The 25,500-nt window shown below is 45.3% G+C and overlaps 1 protein-coding gene across 1 annotated transcript in view; it reads right to left on the bottom strand.

The window, feature by feature from the left end:
• The window catches only part of mmp16a (matrix metallopeptidase 16a (membrane-inserted)), a gene marked incomplete at both ends in the record, with an annotated part of 69,513 nt that overhangs the window by 30,616 nt on the left and 13,397 nt on the right, over positions 1 to 25,500 (bottom strand). The window contains 3 exons of the mRNA XM_080544257.1: positions 13,045 to 13,349; positions 21,522 to 21,644; positions 23,553 to 23,701. Coding sequence (XP_080400383.1) covers positions 13,045 to 13,349; positions 21,522 to 21,644; positions 23,553 to 23,701 — 577 coding nt within the window. The remainder of the gene's footprint in view (positions 1 to 13,044; positions 13,350 to 21,521; positions 21,645 to 23,552; positions 23,702 to 25,500) is intronic.

Here is a 25,500-nt window from a genome sequence, read left to right as displayed (position 1 = left end):
AAACACAGAAGTAAGCTGGGGCTGAGGGGAAAGGGCGGGGTAGAACATGTGCGCCACTGTTTCTTTTACAGAAAGAGAAACGAGACTCGTTTCGCTTAGAGTGGTAGAAGAAGTGAAAGTGAGACGAGAGGAGGGAAATAAAAGCAGACAGGAAGAGAGAGGAACATGAGGAGAGAGAGAGAGAGAGAGAGAGAGAGAGAGAGAGAGAGAGAGAGGGAGAGAGAGCGAGAGAGGGAGAGAGCGAGAGAGAGAGGGAGAGAGAGAGAGAGGGAGAGAGAGAGAGGGAGAGAGAAAGCTTGATGAGATATATGAACTGGTGAAAGGCACTCACTGAGAACCTTAACTACATAGTTAAATAAAGTGAGGAAAACAAAGACTCATCGCAGTACAATCGACTCGGAATCAATGTTGTTGTTGTTCTGAAAAGAGACAAACTCACACGAAAGAGACACGGAACGAGAGAACGAGGTTCCCGCGTGCGGATGCCAAGAGGGCTCAGTTTCTGCGCCTGCCTCGCTCTTGGGTGTGAAGCACCGTGTCTACGCCTGACAGACTAGCCATTGTGACCCGAGCCAAACGTCCCGCACCACCTCGCCATCTCTTCTCTCTATCTCCCCGACTGACTCACCACTCTCTCTCTCTCTCTCTCTCTCTCTCTCTCTTGCAGCTCCTCTCCTCTCCTTCTCCCTCCGTCATTCTTTTGGGGATTTTTCTCATTAACAGAACTGAGTCCAAATTAAAAACGTCAAGTTTGAGCTCTCTAACGAGCTCTCTGTTACAGCGACGCAGTGAGCATAATACCCTAGGTCGTGTTCAAACAGGACCCCTCTTTCTTGGACCAAAGATATTTCCCCCTCCCCCTCACACTCCTTCTTTCGGTCACATTCACCCCATCTTTCCCTCTTTTCTTTCTCTCACTCCTGCACTCTCACTCCTCCTGACTTCTTCCTCCTATACCTCCTTCCCCCCCCCCCTCCTCTCAGAGAGCTCATTAACACTGACTCCAACTAAAAACTTAAAAGTTCCAGTCTATAGTAGAGAAGGCGGTCAAGCGGTAGAGTGAAAGGCTGGTTATTGTGCTCACAGGAGAGTGTGTTTGATGAAGACTTATGGGGTGGGTTTGGAGAACGTTTGACCAGAAGCGGGGGGGGTCAGCCTCCTGAGGAACTGCGGAAGAGAGAGCGGTGTGAGCTCAGTGATGGAGAGAGAGGAGGGAGGGGGGAGGGGGGAGGGGCGGGGCTGCAGGGCAGCCTGCTGCTACCCACATGGTAGCGGTGCTGGTGTCAGTGGGCGATCGACTATTTCTAGAGGCTGCCTGGTGGGTACAGGCATGGTGCTCTCTCTCTCTTTACGTAACAAAGGAGATGGATGTCATGCAGTGTATCGTACTGTATGTATGCATACTCTCTTTGTGGGATAGAGATTATATCACTGTAGCACTGGACAGATCAATACACACTACACACACTACGCACACGCACACACACACACACACACACACACACACACACACACACACACACACACAGTACCTTTTTGCCTTTGATTTCCAGCATGCTCTCCACTTTCAGAAACTCAGTCATCAATACCAATAGTCCACCCAAATGTAGCCATGCTGGGTGTTTGTACACACACACACACACACACACACACGCACAGGTACAGGTAAACACATGTGAACGTGCACGTGCACACACACACACACACACACACGAACATGCACATACACACACACACACACACACCTACACACACACACACACACACACACAGTAGAGGGATAGCGATCAGAGTCCCAGGCAGCAGCGTATGTGTATAAATGGGTGTCTCTGCTCCTGCTGTCTGAAGGCTGCTCCGTCTTATCAGCGCTCCACATCCCACCCGTCACACGCTGAGGACGGGGCCTAAAAATAGCCCAGCAAGGGCACCGAATGCTCCTCCAGACAGCCGTCGCTACCCCCGCTACCGCGGCTCGTACTGTACGTCACATCCACCTGGGTTTAGAGGTGGACGCGTGAACCGGGGTTGAAAAAACGGGTTCTGTCTGTGTCGTTCCACAGTGGCGCCGTCAGGAGTCGGTTTCATAGTACGCACAGAAACGTAACAGAACTTTGCAGAGATAGCGCAGACTGGGCTACAATATAGGTTGGATGATTGTACACACCTAGAACGCGCACTACACAGAGCAACAGCGACGTGACGTTAGAATTGTAAGGTTCTATCTCCATTTTTGGTCAATTTTTTTTTTTTTTTTACATAGTCTGATCCATTAGGTGTTTATTAATGCCTGTGTGGTGTTATTTTTAAAATGTTGACATTTTTGAGTCAGTAATTACTAAAATACAAAGGTTCCATCTCACAAAACATAACGGAATGTCAAAACGTTGACGCTCAATATCTCTGAACTACCCTAAACGGAGACAGAACCTTATAATTCTAAGCTCACGCCTGTCCCAGGCCCACGAGACTCCCTCACCTGTGACAATGACGGTATTGTTTAGGGCTGATCGATCCCCTGCGTTAAGGAGCAAGAGCATAACAGCTTACACCGGTGTTCGAATAAAGAATCAGTTAACCCGATTGAACACCAATGATTAGCTGCCCCGCTGATCGATGGAAGTGATCAAAGATTTATTTATCTGCTGCTGTCCGTCTATCAATCAACCAACCAATCAATTACTAGCACCTAACCCTCATCCCCCATCGACCACAATCCTTACTATTTTATCGCATACATCCCCCAACCCAGCAGGGGAAGACCATGAAAACATATAGGGGCGGCTGTGGCGCAGGAGGTAGAGCCGCCGTCTAATGATCGCAAGGTTGGCAGATCAGCGGTTTGACCTTGGGCAAGACACTGAACCCCTAAATTGCTCCCAGTGAGCGGGCCGGCGCCTTGCATGGTAGCTTGGCCGCCATTGATGTGTGAATGTGTGTGCGAATGGGTGAATGAGAGGCCGTTGTAAAGCGCTTTGGAGCAGCAAAAAAGGCGCTATATAAGTGCAGTCCATTTACCATATAGTACTGATACATTCTTCACATTTCTGTTCCTGGTGCATTGTTTTTCTAACCCCTGTGTCCATTTTGGGGCCACCGCGGAGAAATATCACCCTGGAATTTTCATTTCCTGCATGCTCCGACCAGCATGTATGTTACATACTTTCCACTGAGGCCGGGGCCGATGCTATCACCACACGACTAGTCCTTTGATGGCATACCACTCCATATAAGTCACGAGGGGGGATGTGTTGTGTTGAAAAGACCATTTTATGTATCTTGTTGAACAGTGCAATGGTGTGGATCTGGTGCCAGACGGGTCTACAATCTACTAATGCATCAGAGGGCATGGATAACATGACTGATAACAGTAGGATGTGGCTAGTTTCAAACCCTAGCGTGCACGTTTGGAGTTTTGACTGATTTTCACTTTACGTTCATATTTGTTATTATGCGGCTGAACATCTAACATATGCACTTCGCTGTGTTCAAAAACAAAAGGTGAAGAACCAAAATCCATGAAAGAATGCATTCCATTATTATTATTATTAATGTATTTTTCATTAGAGGCAACTCTTGTTCTTCCCTCTATCTCCATTTTTGTCCAAATTTTGTTTTTTACATTATCTGATCCATTAGGTGTTTATTAATGCCTGTGTGGTGTTATTTTTCAAATGTACTGTAGATTTTTTTTGTTAGTAATTAATAAAATACAAAGGTTCCATCTCACAAAACATAATGGAATGTAAAAACTTTGACGCTCAATATCTCTGATCTACCCTAAACGGAGAGAGAACCATATCATTCTAAGCTCACGTCTCCTCCTTGCTTGGGGTGTGAGGAGCAGCAGCAGCTACCTTGATAGTTCCACACCTCCAGGACACAGAGGGGATAGATCTCTCTGTTCTAGCCCCCGGCCTCCCACCCTTGCTGGCCACAGAAACTGAACATCACCCCCTCTCTGGCTCTCCTCCTCTCCCTCTTCCCCCAACCCTAAACCATGCTACCACAATGCTAGCAGCTATCGCTGTACTCTCCCTGTCTGCCTTTGAACACCTCAGGCACTCTACGACGCAGGACACATAGAAGGAGGGAGAGAGAGAGAGACAGAGAGAGAGAGAGAAAGAGGGGGGGGAGGGAGAGAGATAGGAGGAAGACATCAGGAGGAGTGAGAGTGCAGGAGTGAGAGAAAGAAAAGAGGGAAAGATGAGGGGAATGTGACCGAAAGAAGGAGTGTGAGGGGGAGGGGAACATATCTTTGGCTCCAAGAAAGCGGGGTCCTGTTGAACACGACCTAGGGTATTCTGTTCTCCATTATGCTCACTGCGTCGCTGTAACAGAGAGACGTATTCATTAATGCACTGACCTACTTTTTACTGTGGGGCTGTGATCTCTCTTCCAGGACAAGTGCTGTTTGCTCAGGAGAAAGTAACATTCCTTGTGATTCACAGTAACACCACGGCCATCTGTGCAGCGAGCGTGGTGTTCTGTGATTTCAGCAGTTCTGCGGCCTTACGTGTTGCTGTGTACAATTGGAACGACGGGAAATAACCGAGAACGATAACAGAGAAGAGTCGAGTTGAGTCGAAAAACTCAAACGCTCGCTAGTGCGTTTAACCGAACCAGGAAATCAAGAACACGTGTCAATACACTTAAGAGCACTAATTATGTTCCCCCATCCGATGTTCAAAGGCACTGTCCGTGGTGGCGTGGGTATGGTTGTGTGTGTCAGTCTACCAACGGTACCGGTTTTTTGAGGACATGTCTCATTCTCAGTGTGTTTGTACCCCTAGTCTGGGACTGGAACAGGAGGTCTATAGAGAGGAGGACCGTCACGTCACGTGTGTCAGGAGACAATCGGAGGAGGATGAATCCATCAACGTGCATCAAAGACAACTACACAAAGGAGGAGGAGGAGAAGGAGAAGGAGAAGGAGAAGAAGAAGGAGGAGGAGGAGGAGGAGGAGAAGGAGAAGGAGAAGGAGAAGGAGAAGAAGGAGGAGGAGGAGGAGGAGGAGGAGAAGGAGAAGGAGAAGAAGAAGAAGAAGAAGAAGGAGAAGAAGAAGAAGAAGAAGAGCAACAACAACAACAACAACAACAACAACAACAACAACAACAACAACGGCTGTGCCTGGCAACAGCCCTCCAGCCTCCTCCTCCTCCTCCTCCTCCTCTCCTCCCCAGCAACAGGCCAGTAATTAGATATGACAGAGACAGGCTTTGTGAGAGATCTGATCTCTCTGGCTGGGATACGCCTCTGTGTGTGTGTGTGTGTGTGTGTGTGTGTGTGTGTGTGTGTGTGTGTGTGTAAAACTGACAGAATGACAGAGGGGGGGGGGGGGGCGGGGGGAGTGAGCGCACGAGAGAGAGAGTGAGAGAGAGAGGGAGCAGGGAAAGAAAGATGACAGCCACACAGACATCATGTATTCTGCTGCTAGATGGGTTCAGGCCTGAGCTACAGTTACGCCATTCACAGCTGTTCTCTGCACATATACAAAAACCAGAGAGAGAGGCTAAGCCAAGGGAGCAGGCTGGGGAGGGCGGGAGAGGGGGAGAGGGGGAGAGGAGTGATGGAGTGAGAGGAGGATAGATGGAATAAAGGAGTAGTCAGGGATGGTTGCGATAGCTGCAGGGAAAGGAGGAGAAAAGTGAGGAATGGAGACAGAGAGAGGGAGAGAGGCTATTGAGACAATAGAAAAACTAAAAGGACAACAGTGTCGTTATGTAGAATCCCAGACATAACATCACACTACCACAGACACAGAACTCCTCCTCTCCCCCTCCTTCTCTCTCCATCTTCCTTACACACTCACACACACACACACACACACACACACACACGACACATACGGCACACACACACACGAAACACACACACACACACACACAACACACATGAGACACACACACACACACAACACAAACACACAACACAGACACACACACACACAAACACACAACACACACGACACACTCACACGAGACACACACACACACAACACACACACACACGACACACACACACACACGACACACACACACACACACACACACTCACACGACACACACACACACACACACACACACTCACACGAGACACACACACACACACAACACACACACACACACACACACGACACACACACACGACACACACACACTCACACGACACACACACACACACACACACTCACACGACACACACACACGACACACACACACACACACACACACACACACTCACACGAGACACACACACACGACACACACACACACACACTCACACGACACACACACACACACACACGACACACACACACACACACGACACACACACACACACACACAGTTCAGACCACAGCTCCTCTCCCCCTGATTCTTCATCTTGTAATTAGTCCTGTGGGCCGAGGGGCGTCTGCATAGCCACATAGCTAGCGGCTAGCGGTGGGAGTCACTGCATTAAGCACAGCAGGCTCTCTCTCTCTCTCTCCTCCTCTGGGTCTCTTCCTCTCTGTCTTCCTCTCAAACTGAATCAGCCTGAGAAATGCCAAGAATGAATCCAGGGCATTCCCTTGTCCTGTTGCACTGGATGAGCTGCCCCAGTTATAGACTTGCAGCTCCCCTATTACTATAACAACCTGGTATGTTATGTTGTTATGCCCAGACTGCAATACCATGGCATGTCATGACAACCCCAAAGACTAAGCCTATATTGTCCATGAATTCTATCACAATGTTGTACAGAGTTATTAAGGGGGGTAGTGGTGGTCTAGTGGATAGTGAGTTGGACTTGTGATCAGAAGGTTGTGAGTTCAAATCCCGCTTGAAACCACACCACTACTAGTGTGCCCTTGAGTAAGGCACTTAGCCCTCAGTTACTCCAGGGGGAATGTCCCTGTAATTTGTAATTGTAAGTCGCTTTGGATTAAAAGCGTCTGCTAAATGTCAATTATTAATTATTATTATTATGACACTGTACGTGTTGATTATCTTTGCTAAGCAACAACTAAATGCTTCAAACGTAGACGTTTTTTTAACACCTTTGTTAAGGTGGAATTGAACATAATGAAGCTTTAAACACATCCACCTATTACCTAGCTCCTCAGAACCGTTTCTTCCTGTCGGGTGTCGTACACAAGTTGAAGTCGTCGCTATGTTTGCGCGTGTCACGTGTCAACACGCGTGACACGTGTCAATTCACAATGAGCTCACGACTAATTCACTTCCAGCAGACACTTAATTGGTGTTTGAGAGAGCAAAGTGTTCTCTCTTTAGGTAGCAATAAGTGCACACAACACACAACACACACGGCGTCATTCGCTTCAAATAACCTCGAGGAAATAAGGACGTTGCGGCGCTAATGTTAGTCCAGACGTGTCACCTCGTGATTATTTCAGCCAACACATGTATATATATATTCAGCGGGAAGGCGGCTAGTGAATGAATAATTAATTGAATGCATAATGGGATGTTTTCATTGATGTGTGGGCAGTGCTTAAAAAAAATTCTGCTGCATTAATATTGCATTGAGAGAGGAAAGGCAGCTATGAATCACTGGTTTCTTTGACAGCGGTTTCTCCATCTCATTAGCATTGAGGATATGAGGAGAGGTGTGTGGGTGTGGGTGTGGGTGTGTCTCTCTGTGTGTGTGTGTGTGTGTGTGTGTGTGTGTGTGTGTGTGTGTGTGTGTGTGTGTGTGTGTGTGTGTGTGTGTGTGTGTGCGCGTGTGTGTGTGTGTGTGTCTCTCTCTCTGTGTGTGTGTGTGTGTGTGTGTGTGTATGTGTGTGTGTGTGTGTCTCTCTCTCTCTGTGAGTGTGTGTGTGTGTGTGTGTGGGTGTGTCTCTGTGTGTGTGTGTGTGTGGGTGTGTCTGTGTGTGTGTGTGTCTCTCTCTCTCTCTCTCTCTCTCTCTCTCTCTCTCTCTCTGTGTGTGTGTGAGAGAGAGAGAGAGAGAGAGAGAGTGAGAGAGAGTGAGAGAGAGAAAGAGAGAGAAAGAGAGAGAAAGAGAGAGAAAGAGAGAGTCGGTGCTAGTATGCACACCAACACAAAGGTAACCAGAGAGGTAACCAGAGAGAATATTAGGTGGATTGATGATAGCAGCAACATCATCATCCTTCCTCAAACTCGACTCTCCACATTCTAATCTGCAGACATTGTCTGGATATCTGAACACCCACAGTAGGTTATGAGGACAGGCATCTATACATACATAGACGCTATTCAACTCGATCCGATATGTCCTCAGCTGACACCGGTAGTCAGTCTTTTCTCTACGTCCCTCTGCTGCTCCACTAGCATGGCTTCTTCCTCTGCCTCTGACTGGATCGTCAGCCCTCTACTGAGAGCTCTCTCTCTATAGCACCCTGTGTGTTTACTCTCCTCCACCCCCCCGAATCTCTCCTCCTCTCTCCTCCGCTCTCCACCTCATCCTTGACTTGCTCTCTTCAGTGTGTTTCTCTCTACCTCTGGATCTCCAGCTCTCTCCTCCACTCTCTCTCTCTCTCTCTCTCTCTCTCCTGAGCATCTGATATTTTGTGTACACACTCAGAGACCGTCTCCCCAACCTTCCGCTATCAGCTAATACATATTTCCTTTTCTTTCTCTCGATATATATGCCACATTTTTGGGGGGTATCAATCCCCAATCCCTTTCCTTCTCTGTTCTCTCTTGTCTCCCCCCCCCCCCCCCCGCCTCTATTTCTTTCTCTCTACCCCTTTCTCCGTCCCATCTCTCTTTCCCTTTTCTCCTTCTCTCTCTGTCCCTTTCCCCACTTTCTCTCTCTCTCTCTATCTCTATATCTGGGGTCGGCTGTAAAGCCTTGCTGCTTTATCACAGATGGGATATGCTCTGACAGTGCTGCCAACCGCAGGGGTCAAAGGTCAGCAAATGAGCTTAAACGAAGCGCATCGATCGCCCTGCCGCCGGCCCCCTGGTGAGTCATGCTCCCTCTCTCTCTCTCTCTCTCTCTCTCTCTCTCTCTCTCTCTCTCTCTCTCTCTCTCTCTCTCTCTCGCTACATGTCCCTGTGTGCACGAGAGGAGAGATCTTAACCCAGTTCACCGACTGTAAACACTGCTGCTCCCGCGCCTGCTCGACATGCAACATGAGAACATATGGCTTAGCGAGCTTTACATGAAACCAGGCTCTGCGGTGGTTCACTGGGGAGGTCGAGGACTTTGTACTCAGCGTGTTAGGGTACGGTCCACTGAGATGAAGAGGAAGTTTGGGTGGAGACACATTCTCTCTGACAGAAGGGGGCAGGGAGTGGCCTGTAGGGGTGCAACGGTTCTCGGTTTTTTTACGGACGGTACGGTTTGCGTTCCACGGCTCAATTCACTAGTGAACCGTGACGGTTTTCGGTTTCCGTTTTTTTTTTTTTTTTTTTTTTTTTTACCAGGAAGTCACATTGAGATTAAAACCTCTTTTACAAGAGAGACCTGGCCAAGACAGGGTCAAAATAGTAGCTTAAAAAAACAGTTCAGATAACAAGACAGGACATAAGACAGTGGCAACAATACAATAGACAAACAATGGTAGGGGTATTTACAAGGTGATTAAAACATTGAGAAGTCTAACCAAAGCCGGTACAGCGAGCGGTGACCACATCCTTTAATCTACGCTTGAAGATACTTATGGAAATAAGGGCCTCTAATTTAAAAGTAGTCTGTAGGTCATTCCAAGACCAAGGGCCATAATAAGACAAGCTTGCCCTTCCAACATTGTTCATGATAAGTGGCACCTTGTATTGTAGCCATCTACGAGACCTCCCAGTGAGCAATAGACGTCTTTTCAACCTCGCGTCTAGAATATAAACCAATATAGACCAGCTATATTACGGCTATATTTTCTACTTATCTTAAATGCATGAAAACCGTTATTAAACCCCTCTAAACTGTCAGAATACGTCCCAGACGTCATGTAGTATGAGATTCCATGTAGTCTAGCATAGTTATTCATGCGGAAGTGGTGGTTTAAATTGCGTCTATACGTCGCTGTCCTTTAACCCAGATAAATGCGGTCTGTGTCTAAACCTGTTTTAGTATAGCAGCACGTTGAGTTTAAATTAATACCCTAAACGCCTGTAGATTGTCAAAATATGTACCAGACCGTCATTTAGTCTGAGATTCCATGTAGTCTAGCATAGTTATTCATGCGGAAGTGGTGGTTTAAATTGCGTCTATACGTCGCTGTCCTTTAACCCAGATAAATGCGGTCTGTGTCTAACCCTGTTTTAGTATAGCAGCACGTTGAGTTTAAATTAATACCCTAAACGCCTGTTGATTGTCAAAATATGTACCAGACCGTCATTTAGTCTGAGATTCCATGTAGTCTAGCATAGTTATTCATGCGGAAGTGGTGGTTTAAATTGCGTCTATATGTCGCTGTCCTTTACCCAGATAAATGCGGTCTGTGTCTAAACATATTGTCTACTTATCTCAAATGCATTAAAACCGTTATTAAACCCATTCTATTGTCCTTACGCTCTACTCTATGACTATGAGGCTGGGAAGACAAATCGGCAACACACTACATGAACTGAATTGAGATTATATAGAAAAATAGTCATAGTACCTGGTGTTGATGACTGCAGAGGAGAGTCTATCATTGTAGAGTCATCAGTGGCTTTTCAAACAAAGATCAAAGCACATGAACAACTTTAAACAGGAACAAGTAGCACAGAATGAGAGGAAAGACCAGTTATATTTTAAAAATACAAACGCATTGCTTACAGGCATATTCTTCTTTGTCCTTTTCTTTTAATTCAAAGAGGTCCATAGAAACTGATCGTTAAAAGGAAATATCGTTAAAATTTGCTTTCTTAAATACAAAAAACGTCACATAATAATCGCATTACGTTTTGCTACATGTAACCGGTTGGTTATTATTTCCAGTTTGCGGTTAATGTAATTTTGGTTAACAAATGCTTTCTTTCGCTACGATTGGAGACGGGTTACCACGTGACCATGGGGCGTATTGAATTTCGCGGTTGGAACAGTGAAAAGTAGTATTTTTGGGATGTTTTGTACATTGGCACTACATTATTATTGTTAAAACACTATTCCACTAATACCATTATTATTATATAGTGGAATGCCTATAGAAACTATTGTTGTGGTTAAACCGTGACCTTCATTGACGTGCCAGAGAATGACTACCCTCCCTCGAAACCATCGCGGGTATCGCTTCTCGGCCTTTTGGCTAAGATCAAGTGTATCTGTTCTTATCAGTTTATTATCTGATACGTCCCCTACCCGGGGACGTTATATTAAATTGATTTTTGGAGCAGGGAGATGGAATAGGGGCTTGCTCCGTCCACACCACGCATCGACCTGGTATTGCAGTACCTCCAGGTACAGAATATTTCAACGGCATTTCAAGGTCTAAATATAGGCCAAATTGGAAATTGAAACAACGTCTATGTTTAGACGTTGAAATGCTGTTGAAACATAGACAGGGAAACAACGTCTATGTTTCAACGGCATTTCAACGTCTAAACATAGACGTTTTTTAAATTTCCAATTTGGCGGATATTTAGCCTCGATTTCGCCTAGACGTCTACAGGCCATTTAGACGTTGTTTAGACGTCTAATCAACGTAAAATTGCTCACTGGGCTGAGACCCGAGCCACTCGGTATAGGGATGAACTTCAGGCCCAGATAATTCGGTAAGAAGCCAGAGATGATTTTAAACACAAGAGTGTACCAGTGTTGGAGCCTTCTGACAGAAAGAGATGGCCATCCAACCAGACTATACAGTGTACAGTGATGGGTCCTGAAGGCACTATTGGTGATGTATCTTAGAACCGAATGATACAGGGGGTCTAGCTTGGATAAAGTGGACAGAGAAGCAAACCTATATACTGTATCACCATAATCCAATTGTGAAAGGAAAAGGGCGGAGACAAGACGTTTTCTGGAAGCCAAGGAAAAGCAAGATTTAAATCTATACAGGAAGCCCACTGTACGCTTAAGCTTTATGGCGAGAAGATCAATTTGGCCGCGTTCGTAAATTAGCTCTGAGAGCGCCGGAGCGTCCACGTGAATGCCTCGAACGCGGCCTTTGGTCAGAGGTCGAGTTGGTCTGGAACGTTTGTTTCTGAACCGAACCGTACCGAAAACCGTGACCCAAAATACCGAACCGTACCGAACCGTGGGCCAACTGAACCGTTGCACCCCTAGTGGCCTGGGGTGGTCCAGTGGTCTAGCACCGCGGTCTACAGTGTACACATTATGCCCATGTCGGCATGGGTTCGAATCCGGCCCCATGCCCTCTCTCTCTCCCTTCTCCTCATTACTTTCCTGTCTGTCTTCACTGTATCTGTCCAATAAAATGAAAAATATGAGTGGGACCGCCCCACTCAGAAAAAATAACTTTTTCTAAAAAAAGAAGGGGGCAGGGAGGTAGACGCCAGTCCAGGACTATAGCCACCGTCAGATCAGTCCTCAACAGCACATATATTCCAGGCATTGAGGGAATAATATGTCATGCTGCATAGCAGGAAGATGTCAGATTCCCTGATGTTATACTGGTTCACATGTCAACACCGCATGGAAACCTGTAGCATTCTTGTGTACCATTCCAGGGTTCCCACACCTTTTGAAACATCAAATTCAAGCACATTTCAAGGACTTTCAAGACTCAAGAATTCCCTCAAATTCAAGGACCCAACACGGCATAGTTTGAGACAGATCTAGATGAGAATTTATATAATAGGAACTATCCACTCACAGACAACAATTAAAAAGAGAGGCTTTTGAATGTAGAGGCTTGAACACTAGATGGTCTCTTGCCTTCTCTACCACAGCACAGCAAAACAATATAGTGTGAAATATGTGTAAAGTTACTGTGTTGAGTAAAGCAATACAGAGACTTATCTACTATAATTACGTACAAACAAATTCAAGCACTTTCAATGACCCATGTCTATTTTCAAAAACGTTTAAGAATTAGATTTTTTTTCTCTCAAATTCACAAACTTTCAAGGATTCCAAGGACCCGTGGGAACCCTGCCGTCACATACGCCGTGACGACGCCCCTGTCAGCAGCTTACCGTCGTGGTTGGGGTTCCCCAGCGTCCACGGCTCGTCCGAGTCAAAGTGCGTGTCCCCTCCGATCCCCGGCCCGGGGAAGTAAGCGTGGGCCAAGAAGCCCCCCTCTCCGTCGAAAGGGGAGCTGTCGCCGTGGAAACCCGAGGCGAATATGATTGTAATGTCCACGTCCTTCTTGGTCCTCTCCAGGTCGCTGTAGGGCACGGCCTCGAAGCGTAGCGGCGTCACGTTCTGCCACACCTCAAACGCTCGCCGGATGGCGTCGTGCGTCTCCTCGGCGCCGACCTTGGGCGTGACGTTCTTTATGCTGCGTGGGGAAAAGATGGAGGGGGATCAGTTGGCTGGATGACAGATATTCTACTGAGCCAGTATACTCGCAAACAGTATTTCAACCACATCATTTCATAACGTAACACGATATGACTGTATAGTAAGTAAGTAAGTACCGGTAAAGCTTTATTTATATAGCACCTTTCATACAAGAAATGCAGCTCAAAGTGCTTTACAACAGGAATAAGAACATAAAGTGAATATAAAAACATATATAAAAACATATACAAGCATAGAATGAATATAAAAGCAGGGGAAAACAGTAAAAAGAACAGGTAAAGATAAAATACAATATTACGTAACAACATTGTTTTAGCGCCCCTTGTGAGTGGAGGCACGCTAACGTGGGACCTGCACCGGACTCCCCCTGGCCTGGGTTCACAGTCCTGCTGTGCACGCTACCCCATCCGCAATGTCCTCCCCTTCTCACTTGGTTTACAGGGTATTTCAACCGGGGTCTGGTTACCCCTAAAATCCAGGACTTATCGTCCCTTCCTGGGGTCTACTTGGATCTTGGCGGGTCTGGTTACCCCTGAAATCTAGTATCCAGGACCTACTGTATACTCTACTGTCATACAGTACCAAAGGCGTACCACATCATAAACAACATACCGCACCTCCTACCATACCGAAACAATCATACCACCATTCCTTCCATTCATCATTATGCACTTAGTCGCTCAGCTGAAAACTGAAGTAGAGAGAGACACATCTGACGGAAATAGCTGAGTCGCTGTCCTGCTGATTATAGTGCTGCAGGTGTTGAGAGAGAGACTGGAGGATTTTCCTACCGGTGGAATTTATTTTCTAATTAAGGATTATCAACAGCCCACTGCTCCACAAGAGCCCCAGTCTGGCTTGGGCAATTTTCATAGCTCAACACTTTATTCACTCGTAAAAATATGGGAGAGGAAGGATTAAGAATGGCATCTTTTTTTTTCTTTTTCTCTCAGATTGGCACTGTTATCGACTGATCCTCAAGGAGAGTGAATGAGTAAAGTTCACAGTTTGAAACACAGACTTTTGGACTTTCGTCTAGGAGTTTTAGGACTCTTGGACTCTCTGTATAGTGTCTGAACACTGCTTAACCCCTCCAGGGTGGCTGTGGAGTGTTAACACTTGGAGCGAGATGCTGTTTCACCTACTTTTAGCTCGCCGTTGGAGTCAAATGACCCCCCAACTCGTCACAATGGGAGTCTGTGTACTGACGCACAGTGATCACTGGATGGAAACTTGCAACAAGGAGGTCATGGCTGATGTCCAACCCTAACCCTAACCCTGTCCAAGGGGGAGGATGAAGGTGAAGACGGGTGAGGAGGATGGAATGGTTGATGGTGTCAAAGGCGGCGCTGAGGTGGAGGAGGATGAGGATGGTGAGGTGGCCAGAGTCAGCAGAGTCACTGGTGTGTCATTGGTGATTTTTTTTTTTGGGCATTAAAATGCTAATAGAATGTTTGGATGATGACAATGATTTTGTATATGTGTATCCTGTTACAATTGCAAGTTAGGGTTAGGTTGCCGCCATGTGTGTGTGAATGGGTGAATGAGAGGTGAATGAGAGGTGAATGAGAGGCCGTTGTAAAGCGCTTTGGAGCAGCTTTGGAGCTGCAAAGAAGGCGCTATATAAGTGCAGTCCATTTACCATTTAGGTGGTAATGGAAGCGCTGGCAGTACATCACTTAGCATTTCCATGAACTCTGAAGACGGCTGTGGCCCATTCTTGCCTAGACAACTGTACAACCATTCATATTGAGTCAATTCACCCACTAAAGGAAAGATGGGAAAAATACTGCCCTTCACCTGACGTTGTTATTGTCAGATGTTCAGTTATGATGAGAGTGGCCTACAATTCTCCTGTCGACCTCGCAGCAGCAATGATAATATTACACAACAAGCAAGACGGTTGTACACAGATATACATTTACATTTACATTTTTGGCATTTAGCAGACGCCTTATTCCAAAGCGACTTACAATCAATACATTTGAATACTAAGCATGTGAATCAGCAGTCCACCATTCGTTGCAGGAAGAGTACTCTAGCTCGGGCCCGGGGCCACTGATAGAAGGAAAAACCTTCTCCCTATTATCGCCTTCTACTAAAAAATTTTTTTTTTAATATTACTGGAGAAACTGAGAAACAGTACAAGGGGGCAATAGAAGTTCTTAGGGACACAGTAGAGGGGAAAGCGGACGTCTTTAGGAGACGTAGTGGTGAGGGGCAGAAGATGTCTCAGGAGGAGCAGTTAAGATGTAACCTGAAGAGATGGGTCTTCAGTCTACGACGGAAGATGGGTAGTGACTCTGCCGTTCTGACAGCCGTGGGGAGCTCATTCCACCAGCGGGGAGCCAGTGTTGTGAAGAGACGTGATCGGGCAGCCCGACTGCTGTGTAGAGGAGGTGGGGCCAGTCGGCCAGCCGAGGTGGAGGAGCGGAGTGAGCGGGCAGGGGTTTGGGGGGTTGAGCGGGCAGGGGTTTGGGGAGGTTGAATACCAGCCGGGCAGCAGCATTCTGGATGAGCTGCAGAGGTCTAATGGCTGAAGCGGGGAGCCCAGCCAGGAGTACATTGCAGTACATTGCGGTAATCCAGGCGGGAGATGACCAGTATACGCAGATTAATATTTGTAGATTACTTTTCAAACATTAGCCAAAGGAGCCAATTGCAGAGTGTATTCATTATTGTGTTGCTTTGCTCTAATAAACCTTAGTCCGCTCCGACGTCCTCAGAGCGTATTCACTAGTAGCAATTGTTTATTATTTATATGAATCACCTTACGTTTTACTTGAAAGAATTGGCGTGAACATAAGCAGAAGCGTGGCAATTTATTTTGGATAATCTGTCTCTCTGTCTGTGTTTGTTTGTTTGTTCACTGCACATTATAACCTACTATTTCATCTCAACCTGCTGTGCTATCGAAAATGCCTAACCCAAAACAACTAATCTCCATTCCGGCCCCCCCTGCTCGGCCCACAAGGCCGTCTGCAGAAAACTCGCCCAGAAGATTCACATGCAAAACCCTAACCCTTCTACACCCCCCCCTCCCCCATCCCTCATGGACACCTGTTGTTGACTTTTGACTGGCCCGATCGAGGTGTTATCGCGATGATTGTATATGTTCTATTGTAAAGTGCTTTGAGTTTTATTTCATTTACGAAAGGTGCTATATAAATAAAGCTTTACTTACTTACTTAGTTACTTACTTACTAGTTCTTCTTACTTCCACGTTTATTTGTGAAATACACGCTCTGCGTGTTTCTATTCATGATGATAATTTCTGTGTTTCTGTGAATTCATATACATAGCCTATTGCATTATTTGAAAATTGACAGCGCTGTAAATAGTGTCATTCAATGCACAACGCACGTAATTTAGCGCGACTTTGATGGACTTTCTGCGGCAGCGGAACTGCAAATACATTATAAATACATTATACACTGCATTATAAATATCATTTTATTTGTTCCATGTTGCAAGAAAATTCGTTGATGATTACAGACACAATCAAATGTAGGCTACTGCAATTACTTTGCTGCGGTAGCTATAGCATGCAACACACAACTGGGAGACATACTGTACAGTTTAGCATTCATAACTGTACATACACATATCATAATATCTTATCACTATTGCATATGTAACTTGGGTAAACCCGCTGTGGAAAGCCAGCTTCAGCTCCGACATTTCAAATCCGAAAGGATTGGGAGACATACTGTACAGTTTATCATTTTCATAACTGTCTGTACATATACATATCTTATGTATCACTATTGCTATATATAGCCTACCATATAAAAACATTATCTTACAAATATCATAATCTTATTCACTGAATCTAATTCAGCACATGCAGCACAGTGTGTGTGTCCCTGCGACCTCTGCTGATATGAAGAGAATTGCAGCCGTGGAAAAAAAAGGATGGCGGCCAAATACTAGCGCAGACACACCGAGATACTGCAAAATCGCTTTATACTAGCTAGATTTTGAAAATGTAAAGATACTGGGTGGTAGAACGCACATACTGTATCTAGGAAAAGTCATGAAAGGTTGGTCCTGAAATTTGATCGAGTGCAAAGGTAGAATTTTGTTTTTTTACTCACAGCTGTTCTAGTGTTAAACCTCATCTCCTGAACTCCTGTCTTGTCCTCCATGCATTACATCTCATCTACTAGGGAGGTACATCGCATTACAGCCGACTGAGCATTCAAGCTCATCTGCTTTGCTGGTGAAGGGCGCCTTGAAAAATATTTACGTGAATCAATATCTAATTTTCTCTCCCTTGACTTTCTCTCTCTCTCTCTCTCCCTCTCTCTCTCCCTCTCTCTCTCTCTCTCTCTCTCTCTCTCTCTTTGTCTTTTCTAACACTCCACTCTCCATCATTGACCCTCTATTGATTCCTCACTCTCTGTTTCTCGTACCCCTCTTTCCTTTCTCCCGTCACTCGATCTTTCGGCCCTCATTGATGATGTGATGAATATCTTCATCCTCTTTCGTCTAGTGCCCCTTCTCCTTCCTTCCAATGACAGTAGACCTATACTCAGTGCCGTATAAGCGACCCGGCTGTAGTGTTGGCATTGAACGAATGGTCTCAGCAGCTCAGAGGTGATCTAGGACATTTGCTCTCTGTCACTCTCCTCTCCAGACTTCACCCTTGTGGCTCTCTGCTCTTACAGGTGAGCGGAGGGTCGCTGGAGTGTCCTCCTACTTCTCAGCACTCCATCCACCCCCCCTTCTCTCTCTCTCTCTCACACACAGACCTCGAGTGCTGAGTCGATCACGTCACAGCTGAGGCTGAGGCGTCTGATCAGTGATCACACCGAGGGAGGCGGCGGGGGTTTGAGGAGCTTGTTAAACCTCGATTGTTTCTCTGCGCTGCTGCCTGACTGCCATCAAGGTTGAGCTCATCTCTGAGCACCCCCCCCCCCCCACCCCGTCAAACCCTGACAGTCCTCTGCCACGTGTCCCTTCAGCTCGGAGGACTTTATCGCTACCGTGATAAACACCCAAACAATGACATCAAAATGGAACAAGGGACTGTGCGACAGAAATGACAGTAAAAGTAAATCTGTGTCTTTTGTTTTGACATCGCCGCTCCCCTTTGCTTCTCCTCGTCTGTGTTTCCCGACATCCACCTCTCTCTCTCTCTCTCTCTCTCTCTCTCTCTCTCTCTCTCTCTCTCTCTCTCTCTCTCTCTCTCTCTCTCTCTCTCTCTCTCTCTCTCTCTCTCTCTCTCCTACATACTCTATCGCTCCGTCGGGTTCAGAAGGTGTAACAGTAACTTAACCGTAAATGAAATATGACATTTCTGCAGGTTGCAATAAGGACAAGTAAGACTGCTTTATTAATACCCAGGGGGATGTCGGCCTCTAATCACTACTTAGTTTAAACTGTAATGGCATCTAGTGTCACGTTACTCTCAGGGTGCAGGGACCACTCGGGGTAAAGGCAGGCCAAGTACACGCTGATGATGTCACCGCAGGGAACACAGCTGGCCCAGGCTTGATTGGTCTGGTGATTGGTTGTTAGTGTTACGATTGTGTCATAAAAGCTCCAATGGCACAGCATCATTAGCAATGACTAGACCATTCAGTGTCACATTTGGACAGCCTCCGAATTTCACAGAAAAGTGGAACTGATCAAGTAAGAAGAGGATCAGAGGACTGGGGCTGATAGTGACGCATCTAAGAAGAGTAAAGGGGGTTGTTCTGTGTGTCTTCTGTCAGGGAGGAAATGAATAATATAATAATAATAAACACTCCAGGTTTGGTAAACAAACAAGAGACATATTTCACTAGTTTACGTGATACCGTAAACAGTGAAACTACTTTCTTACAGAGACAAAGATAACATCTAGAAGTGTCCTTGTCCTTGTTCTATCTACCTTGTCTAGCAGTATAATGAGTAGCCTCACCACTGGCCACTTTAAAAGAAAAGCAAATGCTACAATTCTTACTACTGTATACCACAGACTATATTTTCTACAATGCCTATTTGTGAAAGCACACATAGGAATTCATGTCATTATGCCCGTTTTGTGTAAATTACAGAGACAGAGAATAAGCAGTGTGTGGAGACATTGAACTGTGTGGGAGTGGGAGCCTAAGGGGCGGCATGTTGGTTGGGTGTAATGAGGTTGGGCTACTGTATGTACTGCATGCTACCTACATGCTGGGAGAGCTGTGGGAAAGCTAACGCTAATTAGCCACACACACACACACACACACACACACACACACACACACACACGACACACATGAGACACACACACACACACGCACATACACACACACACACACACACATGAGACACACACACACACACACACACACACACGACACACATGAGACACACACACGCACATACACACACACACACGACACACATGAGACACACACACACACACACACACAACACACACACACACACACACACACAGAAATGGCAACACTAAACAAGAGTTACACACACTGAACACACAGCTCCACACTATCTCTCACACACTGCATTAAACATGAATTCTAAACACCAAAGCACTTGTGAACACAAAGACTAAACAGAATCAAAGACACACAGAATCCCATATGAAAAAAACATTCCAGCACAACATTACATAAGAGGATAAATGAGCAGAAGAAGACAACAATAGTATTGTGCTGCTGCAGTTCCCCTAAGAGAGGGCAGCTCAGGACCACACCCTGAAGAGCAGACGTGGCTGAGAGGGTGGATGGTGGGACAGGGTGGAAGAGGATGGATGTGGTTAGAGATAATAATAATAATAATAATAACAATAACAATAATAATAACAATAACAATAACAATAATAATAATAATAATAATGCATTAGAGTTATATAGCGCTTTTCTAGACACACAAAGTTTGCTTTACGCAAATCCACATTTGTGGTGTCAAACGTTGCTTCACTCATGCATCTCATCAAATAAAAACATTTAAAAAGACGCTTTACAAACTGAAAAGATCGAGTAGTAAAAGAGTTGTCCTCACTCGACCTACTGCACTGTGGCTCCGCCACTCGATACAACAGCACACACACGCACGCTCCCTGGCCACGTCCACGCACCCACACACGCCGCCCTGTCCCTCGCCTAAAAACACTCCATCCTGTTGCGTCACCCTAATCTGACCCGGATTAGGGTGACCGTCTTTTTTAAAATGAGGCCTTTCCTCTCTCTCTCTCTTCTCGTCTTTCTCCTCTCCCTGTCTGTTTTTTACGCTCTCCCTCCTCTCCTTTCTTCAACCCCTTCCCTCTTGCTTGCGGAGCCCCCCCCCCCCTCCTTTCCCTTCTCTTTCTTCCTCTCTCTCCCTCCTTTTCCTTCTCTTTCTTTCTTTCTTTCTCTCTCTCTCTCTCCTTCTTGAATAATAATACAGTACCCTGGTTCATGAGGAGGTCACAGATTTCCCTGACAGATTATATTCAGGGGTTCAGTAACGCTGCTCATGCATTGATCCTTCAAGTCGGGGAGAATTTTTTAAAAAAAGGAAAAAAAAGAAATGTTATTCTGAGAGCTCAAGGATTAGTCCATAAAGGAATCGGGGGCAGACATACAATATGATTATTATATAGGGCAGGGGCTATATTAGGGACATGCACAGGGAGTTATGATGTTGCTCTGTAATCTCTAGTTTATCCCGGGTGGTGGACACTGCTTCTACGACCCACTCTATATATGCAGTGTGAATCCTGTTGGGATAGGGTCATCACACGACTGCAACAAAGCGAAAAAAGAGGAGAGAAGGAAGAGGAGGAGGATCATGAGTGCCTAAATGTGGAGATGAAAGGAGAATGACACAGTGCCTGTTATTCCGTCTGCTTGATGTGAGTCAGACGGTCGGATACAAGAGAGGAATGTGATGATTCCTAAGGAGTTTGGTAACGCTGCTATTTATCTCTGGGGGCAGAGACAGGGGAGTGTCTCCAGTATGGGCGTTTTGGGGTTTGAGATGTAGCCTGTGTTCCACCCTAAAGTGGTACAATAAAGTGCAACGCTATGCTGTGATGTCTGTCGGCCACTTCCTTCAGACGTGGGCTAAGCGGTTGCGAACCTTTTTCATCAAGTAAAGCCGATCGAATCCACACTAGCAAACACAGACATGTAGACACACGACCGAGCGTGCGTTGAGGTCTCTCACCCACCTGTACGTGATATGCTTGTGCTGCCACTTCTGCCCTGTGAGGGCGTACCGCCTTTTCCGCACGTTGAATTTGGACACCCCCCCTAGCTGGTCTGGTACTCCACACCTGGGCCTCTTCATCCAGCTGGGAAGAGGAGAGAGAGAGAGAAGTCCATTAGTCAAGACCGGGACTGAGGAGGTGAACCTGGATGACAACACCGTTTGTAACTGGCCAGTACATGCATCAACTGAGGGTCGACCATTTCAAAGTCACAGTGGGATGATCAATGAGTATATTGTATGTATGGAGCTCCAATATAAAACATAAATCGTGACATTAGAATTATAAGGTTCTATCTTCATTTTTGTCATAATTGATTACATAATCTGATCCATTAGGTGTTTATTAATGCCTGTGTGGTGTTGTTTTTAAAATGTTGAAATTTTTGAGTTAGTAATTCATAAAATACAAAGGTTCCATCTCATAAAACATAATGGAATGTAAACACTTTGACGCTCAATATCTCTGAACTACCCTAAACGGAGATAGAACCTTATAATTCTAAGCTCACGAAATGTTTATCAACTATAAACAGTGTCATGTCATCTCTCATCCCTTTCAACATATTTGTGCTAATTATCACATACTTACAAACACACTATACAACCAAGACAAGCTTTATAGTAAGAGATTGGCCTCACCTTAGCGTGTTATCGCTACATCGTTATACAGAAGCACAAGGAAACAGGAAACAAAAGCAGGCTTTAACAGTTGAGTTGTCATGAATTCCAACTGATTCCAGCAGATTTTTTTGGGGAAGATCCCAATTTAAAGGGGCAATCTGCGATTAAAAAAACAACAAAGCGGTCTCCCCCTGGCTATATATCACACATTTAAAAGTAAAAAAAACAAAAAACATTATGATCCCCAGATTGCCCCTTTAACATCTCACAAGAAAAAAAACGTTCGACAAAACAAGAAAAACTTTAGACAACAATGAAATCTGCCATTCACACATAGGGCTTTCACACCGCGTTCGCGTTCGGAAACCTCCGAACGTTGGCGCTGTCTGGCGAACGAGCCCGCGTTCATACCAGTGTATCGTTCGCCAGACAGCGCCAACGTTCGGAGGTTTCCGAACGCGAACCGGCGTTCGGAACTGCCGGTGTGAAAGCCCTAACAGAGGCTCCTCCTACATAGTCGATCGATTCAATAAGCAAACAGACAGAAGGGGTCATTTTTATTCTCTTCCGTGAGCCTCTGAGTTCAGAGTAATACCGTGGCGTTTACACAGCTTTGATCTGCTGGCGGAGGTGTGCCGTGAGTAAAAGGCTCCTTTGATCAAATTAAAATGCCCCACTTAATCCGTGTCAGGGCACCTTTGTGTCTAGGACGGCTCCCGTCTGCTCCGTTCCAGAATGTCAAGCAGCTAACCACGCCAGGAGATGCCGCCACAGTTTACAGATGTCTGGAACAACCGACTGAGATAGCGTGTGCATGTGAGCGCCGTACCAGTAATATCATTTAGATTAACTGATTCAATAGCCGATGATATATACAGGGTTCCCACACCTTCTGAAACATCACATTCAAGCACATTTGAAGGACTTTCAAGACTCAATTCCTTCAAATTCAAGGACCCAACACGGCATAGTTTGAGACAGATCTAGATGAGAATGTATATAATAGGAATGACCATGAACGGTTTTCAAATCTAACGGCGTTATGTCGGTTTAAAATCTAGCTAACTGATTAACCTTAGTAACTAGTATGGTTGTTTTATTCCCTTCTACATGTTACCTATATTTATTTATTTTTTGAGAAGAGAGAGAGGGGGGAATTCAAGGATTTTCTTTTCTCAAATTCACAAACATTCAAGGATTTCAAGGACCCGTGGGAACCCTGTATATAGCCTACGTTACTTCAAACATTGAACCTCTTGTCGTTTATGTCCTAATGCTTAGGACCTGTTTTTCCTAACCATGTGCCCTTGGTAGGGAGAATTCCCAGGGCCCTAGTGAATGAGGAGGAGTATGTGAATGTGAGACTCACTCTATGGTGTTCCTGTCCAGCGAGCCTGTGATGTTGAGACCATACAGGCGCTGCATGGCAGCGATAGCAGACTGCATGGTCTGGGCGGTGCGCAGGACCGACATTCGAGGATCTGTCGGGGGAAGGTAGCCATACTTCTGGAGCCAGGACTGCAAGAAGGAGAGGACAGCAAAGGGTTAAAAAAGGGGTCAAATACATTGCAGGTTTCGATTGGCTTTATTAGGCTTTTTCCCCCCATATATTGCATATTACCAAAGCCATCAAATCGAATTAAAAGGAAACCTTGTTCCGTGAAATGATAATAGACTATAAATGAGACGTTGACAATCAATCTTGTATAACCGCTTAGTTGGGACACTCAATTTTGGCACTTGTAATTATTCTCAAAGTGCGGTGAAAGAAAAAAAATCCTCAACACCCTTAACAGTAGCCTCCGTTTTTCAGGAGGCAGAGATTCCCCCAGATGACCTTTAAGTGTGGGAGCGTTATCTGTTATCACATCGTCTGGCTTGTCAGAAAGCACTCTAGTGTAATGGAGCTTTCAGAGCCTCCATAAAAACCTAAGATGGGAACCAAGGGTGAGTTCTCTATAGGAGCCTGGGGCCTCATTTAGAAAGCTTGCGTACGCCCCGAAACCTGCGTACGCAAATTTCCCCGCAATTTGGGGATTTATAAAAAAACAAACTTGGCGTGAAACTGTGCGCACCTCTACGCGCACTGAGACCCATGCGTACGCACAGAAACTGGAGAAATGAGCAACTGCGACTCCTCTGGCAGAAGGATGAAACTGGAGAAACAACTTTGAAAGGGATACCATTTCCACCAACATAAATCAAAATATTACCTCTCACGTATTACATTTACATTTTACATTTTTGCCATTTAGCAGACGCCTTATTCCAAAGCGACTTATACTCGACACGTATTATTATATGAAGGAGGGCACACAAAGAATATACGTGCACACTGCACATCTTATTCGCCCTTGTCCTGTACGCATCACAATGTACATATATCTTTACTGTACGTATCATATTGATATTCATGCAAATATATTGACTTTTTACATCATATGCATTGCACGTAGCGCGAGGCTGGATAAGTTGAATGAGCACCATTCCCGATTCACTGTTCCCGAGTGCTCAGTGGGTAACGTTCCCAATAAGTCCAATGATTGCGATGTCCATCCATCCATTAAAGAACATGAACAAACCCACTGTAGACAATTGACTATCATCCCCAAGCACACCCCATGTATAAGGACTACGAAAACTTTAAGCGCACAGCCACATTAGTATTAGTATTAGTATTAGTACATTAGTATTACTGAACTATCTATTATTAAGCTACTAGTTGCACCACCAGTGTATCTTGTCTTACCTGTAATATTGTCCTGTTTATCTTGTATTATGCCTATTGCCTTATGTGTTGTGCTGCAATGTCAGGAACTGAAGAAATGTACTCTCTTACGAGAGTGTTACTTTGCAGTGTAATGTAACGTAACAATAAACTTGAAACATTCATAGCTTTTCTACAATGCACATCTGGTTAGATGACGAACTGCATTTCCTTGTCTTGGTACTTGTCAATGACAATAAGGTTGAATCTAATCTAATCTAAAAGAAAAAAACATGATTTAAGATAATAAATACAAAGGGAGATATCTGTTTTTGCAAAACAACCCCACAAATATGTTGCACAGTTTAATCGGGAATCATATTTAATTGGATCTGTAATTATTAAACAATACTTGGATGTTATGAAGTGTAGCCAGTGGTGTGCCGTCAGGGCCAGCAAGGCCTTCTCTGCTGGCCTAAACATCATCAGAATATACATTTTATTTTAATATATATTTTCCACAAATATGTATTAATGATTCCCCATAGTCTATTCTCTTCATTTCATAGCTTTCCTCTTGGTTGCGCTGCTTCCAGTCTCCGATTGAGAT

The sequence above is a fragment of the Nansenia antarctica genome (assembly GCF_963989245.1).
Source record: "Nansenia antarctica genome assembly, chromosome: 13".
NCBI lineage: Eukaryota > Metazoa > Chordata > Actinopteri > Argentiniformes > Microstomatidae > Nansenia > Nansenia antarctica.
This window is presented reverse-complemented; position numbering and strand designations above follow the sequence as displayed.